The 9,435-nt window shown below is 39.5% G+C and overlaps 1 protein-coding gene across 2 annotated transcripts in view; it reads right to left on the minus strand.

Annotated features, from left to right (window-relative positions):
* The window catches only part of dnajc6.S (DnaJ heat shock protein family (Hsp40) member C6 S homeolog), a 46,365-nt gene extending 42,395 nt beyond the window's left edge, over positions 1-3,970 (minus strand). For both annotated transcript variants that reach the window (XM_018260757.2, XM_041561362.1), the window contains exon 1: positions 3,738-3,970. In XM_018260757.2, the coding sequence (XP_018116246.1) occupies positions 3,738-3,762 (25 nt within the window). In that variant the 5' untranslated portion in view covers positions 3,763-3,970. The remainder of the gene's footprint in view (positions 1-3,737) is intronic.
* Between the last annotated feature and the right edge of the window lie 5,465 nt (positions 3,971-9,435).

The following is a 9,435-nucleotide window of genomic DNA, read 5'->3' on the forward strand; positions in this document are numbered from 1 at the left end:
CTCTGTAGCAAGTTTAACTCCATAGGCTATAGAATAAAATACAAAGAAGGCCTAACTATAATGCCAGTCCTCAACCTGCCATTGGACAACAAATCCCAGTACCTGCGGACAGCAGAGAAATGGAGCTGGAAAAAAACATAGCAATCATGCACTGAACTGCCATTTAATACAGGTGTTGTTCAATGGCATAACTCCAGAGTCTCAGGCCCCCGTGAAAACATTTTTCAGGCCCTTTAAATTGTGGGACACCCAAGGCGCACACAAAATTGCACATTAGTTGAGGGTTAACGCCAACTCTCCCCCCCCCACACACTTGGCCACATGGTCTACCCCCTGTATAGCTACACCACTGGATGAGGACTCTCATAGTATGCTAGAATTTGCATTTTTTGCATGTATACAATATGAACCTCTTTTTGACATCCTCTAAATAAATAGGGATTTTATTGAAGATGCTCGCTGCCTATTCTTTTCATTATGCAATATCAATGGTTTTTATTATTTATGCCACTAAACAGTAAAATGAAACCAGTTTCACTTTGGCACTTCCTGATCCTGCAGAGTACAAGAAGAGTTGCTAAAAAAGTTGCTAAGAATTAAGAAAATCTAATTTTTTAAACTCGGATGAAAGTAATTGACTCGAAAACTCGAATCGAATTCGATTCGAATTTTAAAAACTTGATTCAAGATTTGATTTTCTCTGAAAAAAAACTCGAATGTCAGGAAGGCTTCAAAGAACTCAAAATTGACTTAAACAGCAATTCAGCAGGTTTTAGGTGGCGAATAGTTGAATTCAAGTACTTAAAGGGCCAGAGTATGATAACTCTAAAATCGAATTCAAATTTTTTTAAACACTCGAATTGAATTTGAATAACTCTCCTAGTCTAATTTGACAGTTTTGACCATAAAAAACGCAAAAGTTCGAATTTTGAATTCGAACTTTGAATTGAAATCTGCCCCTTAGTTTGCCCTCACCCTAATGATTATTTCATCCTGGACTGACGGCCTGGTCACATGATGCTCTGTGTGTGACAGAAGAGAAGGAGAATGTGGCTCTGCTTCAGTGTGAAGGATCTGAATCTGCTTGTGTTTGAGTGATTATGTCTGTTGGAGAGAGACTATGGGTTGTATTTATTAACATTGCTGATAAACATCACCGGTGATGGTGCCCATAGCAACCAATCAGCAATTATATTTAAACAGTCACAAGTCACTTGCTTAAACACATGTTAAAATTTAAAAGAAGAAAATCTCCCCCTGATTGTATGTTATTTTAAGCTCCCTCTCTATATTTTTGAGGCACAATGTATTCAGGAACCCTCTAGCTTTGCTATTTTACTTTGTTGAGTAGAGCTGAGTTACAAACAATATAATATGACTCATTGTGCTTTCTTTGGTTCTGGGAATTTTAGGTACAATATATACATATTTTCTTAATGAAGTTCTTAGTTATCTTTAAACTGTGAACTAGCCATCAGAGTTTTGCTGTCACTTCTCCAACAGCCCCTGCATATTCAGTAAGCAGCTACCAAAGATTGGTTATGAACAGAGCTACATTTTAAACTGAGAATGAATGTATTGCATAATTAATGTATATGAAACAGACTTACTGAGATATATTTGAGTATTTATGCATAGTTTTTCTATTCTGAGGCATTTTGCAATTGGTTTTAATTTTTTATTATCTTTGTTTTTTGAGGTATTTGGCATTTTATTCAGCAGCTCACTACTCAGCAATCTGGTTGCTAGGGTCACATTACCCTAGCAACCATACATTGATTTGAATAAGAGACTGGAATATGAATAGGAAAGGGCCTGAATAGAAAGATGGGTTATAAAAAGTATTACTAACAATAAATGTGTAGCCTTACCGAGCCTTTGTTTTTAGATGGGGTCAGTGACTGCTGAAGTGTGTCAGACGAAGAAGGCAAATAATGTCTAGGAATATTTTATCCAGAGACTTCTGGGGTATACCCTGCCTGTGGCATGTCCCTGGAGTCTACCCTAGCTGCAATATAAAGACTCTCTCTAACAGCTGGTTGGATCCTCTACCCCTAATGAGCAGGGGCCCTGCACCTATGATTCATGTTGAACATCACCAACACCAATGGCAGTCAAGTTACCAGTGACTGCAAAAAACCTCTCATGGTAACTTTAAGAGCTGAATTTACAGTTTCTGCACCAGAAAATTTAGTGGAATTAGTGCAGAGAACACAATTGCTCTCTCCACACTAGTGATGCAGCCCCCCACTCAGCACAGGAATTGCACTCTCTGCACTAGAAGAGACTCGTTTCTGGTTTATCATCCATAAATTCGGAGCTGCTTTTTTGCTCCCCCTTGGTAACTTGTGGGGCAATGCTGTCTGAGGCAAGGTCTTTACCTTTGCTCATTGCAGGTGGGTCCCTGGCTGGGGGCAGCATTGCAGGAGTCATCTCAGGTGGCTCCTGACCCAGAAAGGCCTTGCTAATGAGAGCTGTGGAAGCCTGCAAGTAAATTCTCAGGTACTTTTGATCTGTGGATGGTTTGGACGGGGACTCTGCCCTGCTGAGTATTTTACAAAGAGAACTCTGTGCTTTTCATCTGTGGCTGTGTTTAAAGAGAACCCTACACTGCTAGTGCCAAAACTAGGGAAGGCAAGAGCACACACTTCCACACCACTCGCTTCCCCCCAGTTAAGGGGCCACTTCTGGCACACTGCACCATATTCCTCCCTCCCTGGAGAACAGGGATAGTGGGTGGAGGCCTGTGCTTACAAAAAGGGGTTCATTCTCCTTTAATAAATATGTTTTATTAAAAGGAATCATCATGAAAACTAAATGAAGCAACTTTCTAAATATACTCAATTCAAAATGTTGTACTAACATGAAAACTTGAAGCTCATATTACATTCTCAATTTCACACCAGGCCTGTACCTCAGCTTGTTATAGCAAAAGGAAGAGGTAATTATTATCAATATCTGGATGTATAATCTTAGACACCTAAAAGCATCACAAGTAAAGTAAACAAACCCATAGCATGCTATCCATGCATATAGATTACAGCTGCAGACTTCAAGGGCACCAACGTACATACGTGTGAATACGGCGACGTAAAAGAAGAAAAAACATGGCAGCGTTCAAATGCAACTTCAGCAGGAACTGGCTCATCAGGGAAATCCATCCAGCTTTTGTAGGAATACAACTCCCAGCGTCCCTTGACAGTTAAGAGGACTGAAAGGCCAGATGTCTCTGTGATCAGCAAATCACACAGCTATGCACATTCCTCTTTTCAGTCATTAGGGCCATGGTCACAAAAATTCAATCTGGGCTAAATATTAAGCTGCTGTCTCAGTTGGTGACAAACACATTTAACTATTGAATTTATCATAAATTAAGAAGTGATGAATAATGGACCTGGGTTTTCTTTGGCTAATTGTGCTCTGTTGTAATGTTGGCAAATGGTGTAGCTACTTCTGCACAAGATTTTCACTGCCAGGCTATGTAGAGTGGGTATTCCAAGCCTTCATGCCACAGGCAATGTTTGTAACATTCCCCCTCCAGGATTGTGGCTGAGGCTCCTAGTGAATGATCTAGCCTTGTTTACATTCTGCAGTGAATCTCAGAAGCATCTTTATTTATCTGTACCAGGCTGTGTTCCTCAGCTCACTGCACTACATTAATATTGCATTTGCCCCTAATGTCCAGTGGAAAGGAGAGAGGAGTCAGTGCCCCATATTTACAGATGAGATTCTCTTACCTGGATCTGCACAATGTGTCATCATCTTGTTTTCGTGGATCAGTAGGAATCCGGCTGCTTAGTCAATCGCTGTTTTTTCATTTGCCTTTCAAAACCTGTCAAAGGTCACAGGGTCCCTAGCCATGAATGTAGCTTAGGCTGCTGATGGTGGGCTGCTGACAGCTCTTGTGCTTTGTCTTGTGGTTGGATCATGAGGATTTAAGGGAAGGCTTAGCAAATTGGCAGATAAACACATGCTAAAACATGGCATGGATTCCCTTACACCAGCCCCACCCCCTCCTTTTCACATTTCCACGTTTTCTTAGATTTTTCTCTTCTTGCTTTTATTATCAGTCGCAACTACAGTGCATAGCGATACATCTATGGCTCCTCTCACTGCTACATGGTGGAGATCGAGTGGGAAATCCTGTATAGAGACTATTGTCGTGTTTATAAGCCACATGAAATCAGTGCATAGTAATCAGCTTGGATAGGAAAGTTAATATTGTTAATATTGAATATATTAATCCTTTCTGTTAGGCACAGTATCCAGCTCCTGAACAGGGTAAGTTGCCAAATGACTTGATGTAAATGTCCTTTTCTGATTGAGATATGTTGATGTTTTTTTACCAGAGGATAGGAATTTTAAATAGTTAAAGTGATTGTTTATGTTCATCAAGGCAGACCCCCAAAGCAAGATCAATACATTCTCAAGAGAAGAGGTTATCTGTATCAAGGTTCCACCACAGAGAATATACTGTATATTTATCTGCAATAACATCACTACATGTACATCTAGGAACTAAAACCAAGTCTAAAACCAAGGATTTTAAATGTAGATATTTTTTCAAGTTTTCTAGGTCTGCATTTAGAGCCAAAGCAGGAAAAGCAGAGGAGGAGTGGAAAGGGATTATGCAGGAGGATCGCATCCAGGCCTGCACCCTGTTGGGGCCCCCCGGAGCCACAATAAGTCTTACAATGGGCAGCAGGGCAGGATTTTTCTTCATATGCTGGGGGACCTAGGTGAACAACTTGCACCAACTTGCACACTGCATGTGCTCCCTTATGTGTATATGGCATCAAATCTGCATGCGTATGGATAGCAGGAAGCCCATTACAACAGTAAGACTGGGTGAAATGCACAGAACAATATTTTATCATATCTGATCTTGGGGGTGCAAGAGTGCACCTCTTAGTGCTCATTTGGAAAGACACATGCACCCCCTGCACATGGTAATCTGCTCAGAGTGTCAAATCTGGCACTGAGTGACTAGCACAGCAAGTCAGTCTAGGGAAGGTATTTAGAGAGCTTAAATCTTCCAAAGGTGTTTGTGTACCATATGGCTTTTGAGAAAGTGTCTGGTAGCCACAAAATGCGTCAAGCCTGTGGTATTCAAATATGTTCATGACGTCTCCTGTGTTTTAATCACTATGAATACCAATCTAATGGACCTCACTGGTGCTCCGTACATTACCTGTTGTCACGTTTGGAAGAGGCCTTCCAGTGGCTGCACATTGTAGCACAGTGTGGGGAGAGGTCGGGGTAGTGCTCCTGTTTTGTGTGTTTGCAGCCCAGTCCTTACCGCCTGCCTTTGGGCCCCGAATCAAATGTTGCATAATGCAGGGAGGTGAGGGTGCCTATGTGCAACACATAAGGCAGGTTTCGCTAGTGAAGCCCATATAGGCACCTACTATTTAGTTAGTCATACAGTATATACAACCAAGGCTGATGCTTCTTCCAAACAAAAAAATACAGCTTTAGTCTACGCCATATAAGATCATAACTAACTTGATGCTTACTTCTCTACAGTCAAAGTAACCAGAAGTTCAAGGACATAGTTGGATACTCCTATATACAGCTAGCTATCATATGAGTTCAGTTCCTTGTGGTGGACCTTTCATGCATTGAATGCAGGTGAAAGCCAACTCGATGGGCTTTCCTGCAGCATAGTGACTACAATGGACCAGACTGGTATAAGCAGGAGGGCTGCACTTGTCTGACACAGCAATTAATCTCTTTAAAAAGCATATTGCAGTAATGCTTCAGTGGGGACTGTGTGGTAGCTTTTCCCTCCCTTCTGTTTTGGGCAGCGGTGTAGGCACATTGTAACTGACTGGCCCACAGGCAAATGCAAGAAGTCCACTTGACCCTAATTTCCTTCTTTCAAGTCAGTACAGACAAGTCCACTGGATGTTCCCTGCCATAATTGGCACTGTGTGATCAATGTTCCCTCTAATTTTTTCTTGGCTGTGTGTGCCCACTTTCTGAACCTGTGTGTGCACTTTTCAAAAAACTATGTGCACAGGTCAAAAATGATGTGTTCTCACACAAAATTATTTGTGCTCACCACACTTTATTGTATGCGCTGGCCTTAAAATTTGTGTGCATGTGCACGAGTGCACAGCTTAGAGGCAATATTGTATGTACTTCAGGCCAAGGAATGCATGGAATGCATGGGTCTTACAGGTGAATCCCAAAGTGTTTTTGTACAGCATGGTTTCTAAAGTGGCCTGCCCAAAGACTTGGCAAGCTGGGCCAACATAGAAGGGTGCCCAGGGCACACACCCACAGTCAGCAACTCACTAATCTGTGTAACCCCTCTCTATCACCCACTGCTACTTCATTGCTGTAGTTCTCCATAGCTGGTTCCTGCCGCTACCATATCATTCAGCACAGGAGGTTAGAGGAATCAGCAAAGGAACATGCTAGCACCCCACCACCATTGTGCCTCTTCTGCCTACCCCTTGTTTCAGCCTTGCTTGGGAATGTTAATTGTTATATGCATTTTAGTGGGCCCCACATTTCTTCTATTTCAATAAAGCCATGACATTATTCCCCACAATGTTGGTGTGGTGTCTATTTATTTGAGCTGGTTAATGGTTATAAGGTGTTAGACAAATAACATTTTATCATTAGAAAGACAGGGTAAAACAAGACATCTCTGGCTCTTCTCCCAGCTGTGAGAGAGACTGCCATGTTTATTATCCACAACTACATACACAGGTTTTAGAAAGGAAAGGAAAAGCTACTGCACCTAGCATTATATGGGTTGCATTATATGGGTAGAATTGTGTGGGTAGCACTGTCTTCTCATTCTCACTGTTTTAGACAGTGCTATATATGTGGCATGAAGCATGTAAATACCATCTATGATGGTTAAGAACTCAAATTTCTGTTTTTTATGCACCCTTTTTTGACAGTTGGCTAACTCAATTAAGATTTGTTGTTACTGTGTTATGTTATTTAAATATTTTATTTTATTCTTGATTAATTGTATGCCTTCTACTTCAATACTGACTTACAAGCTGCTGCTTGGTTGCTTGAGAAATAAAACCCTAGCAAGCAGATAACAGTTGCAATTCTAAGCAAAGTTAAAACGTATTTTAAAAACACAAAAAATATTCTTAGAAGTCTTAGAAGTGCAAATACACTGAAGCCTCCAATTCTGGGATCAGCTAGATACCAATACAAACCTAAATCTGCATAATCATATTTAAAGCGGTTGTTCACCCTTGAGTAACTTTTAGTATGAAGTAGAGAGTGATTTTCTGAGACGATTTGCAATTGGTTTTCATTTTTTATTATTTGTGGTTTTTGAGTTATTTGGCTTTATATTCAGCTGTTCTACAGTTTGCAATGTATAATAATCTGGTTGCTACGGTCCAAATTTCTCTAGTAACCATGCACTGATTTGACTAAGAGACTGGAATATGAATAGGAGAGGCCTGAATATAAGACGAGTAATAAAAAGCAGCAATTACAATACATTTATAGCTTTGCTGAACATTTGTATTTAGATGGGGTCAGTGCCCTCTTTTGAAAACTGCAAAGAATCAGAAGAAAAAGGCAAATAATTAAAAAACTATAAAAAATAAATAATGAAGACCAACTGAAAACTAAAAGTTATCCTAAAGGTGAACCACCCCTTTAAGAGAAAATTTGAAAATGGTGAATAAAATCATTGTCACATTGAGTATCACTGAACATTTAGGGTTCCAATTCAGTTCAGGATTGGTTCAGAATCCTATATAAAACATTTAAGTTAAATTCTAAACCGAATCTAGAATTAATTATATACCTACCTAGAATACTGTTGTCTTCACTATGTCCAAAGTTTATTTTAATGTGAAGCACTCAGTTAACATAGAAATACATCATTAAAACAATGTGGCCAATGTTCATTTACTTCAGAGAGCAGAATTAGATATTAGTGATGGGCGAATAAATTTACCAGGCACAAATTTGCAGCGAATTTCTGTGTTTCGCCACCAGCAAATAAATTTGCCGGTGAAAAATCAGCTGTGCCAAAAAAAATTGTCGCACGTCAGAATAGTCGCAAGCATAAAATTGTCGCGCGTCAAAATTATTCAGATACCCATTGACTTTAATGCATTTGGACAAAATAGTCGTTTGTTTAAAAATTGGCGCTTGTGACAAAATTATTTTGATTCCCATTGACTTCGATGCGGTTTGCAAATTTTTCAGTAAATTCGCAAATTTTTTGGGGAAGCCAAACGGCACAGATTCGCCCATCACTGTTTGATATCCTGTCTGCCAACCAGGTTTATTCACTTGGTCATTTGTATATGGGGAAATGTATTTTTTGAAAAATAGTAAACTGTATATCTTGCAAGTTTAGAAGGAAATATAAATGTATTAATAATATATTTTCTAAAGCAATCAAGACATAATTGTATATCGCAGGGAGCCAGGGCATGTGCTAAATAATTACACAATAAATCAATAAACTCTGCATGCAGCCCATTGACTTATTTATGAGGCATAGACAATTTAGCAGAATTTATTGTAAGCAAAGCAGTTCCTATATTTCTATTTTGTTTGTTCACCATACATCTTGTATATTTAAACTCTGTCCTTCAAGTCAACCCATCATCTTCAATGATGATGCCAATGATACCAGCCAAAACTGATGGTATTATTACTCACAAGCCATTCTAGTTCTGTACTTTTGTAATCAAACTCTGTTTTGAAATGGGAGACTGGGGGAAGTAACAGAAGGTGGGACCCGTCCCTTGTTTTAAGCATAGAGCTTTAACTCTTTTACATACTCACATTAAAGCATTATTATTTTCCAAGCAAGAGGTAACATGGCAATTTTACTATATCTCATAAAGTATTTTTTTTATCCATCATCCCCTGACAAAAAATCATGAGACAATCACTAATACAATAACTTCTCCCTAACTTAAGTGGTTTGATAGGCAAAGCACAACAGTTCACCACTATTGTTCCTATGACCATATCCTCTTGTTATCCATTGATTAGATTAATGTGTAACTGAAGACACTCAATTCCCAGAAAGTGGCATGCCAGATCCCCTTCTTTTTATTGCTGTCTGGCTTTTGCTGCACTGAGATTAATAGAAAACTCCTCCATTAAGTTAGTTGTCAGCATCAAAAAACCCCAAGCAACACAGAAAATCACAATTTATACATGTTTGTACATACCTTATAAAATATACTTATGTCTGTTTTGTTTGTAAATATATTTTACAAATGTGATTGATATGATGCTAAAACAGAAGTTACAGTCCTGCGTGGTACCAATTTTTCACATCCGCTACTAGACCTGCAACTGCTTTATCTGCAACCCGATCCACTACCCGCCGACCACCATTACACTGGAAACAGTAGCACACGTGTTAATGGCTACACAGTATAGCTAAATCAAGGAACATTGGCCTGGAATATAGTATTT

Source organism: Xenopus laevis, chromosome 4S (genome assembly GCF_017654675.1).
Source record: "Xenopus laevis strain J_2021 chromosome 4S, Xenopus_laevis_v10.1, whole genome shotgun sequence".
NCBI classification, from domain to species: Eukaryota; Metazoa; Chordata; class Amphibia; order Anura; family Pipidae; genus Xenopus; species Xenopus laevis.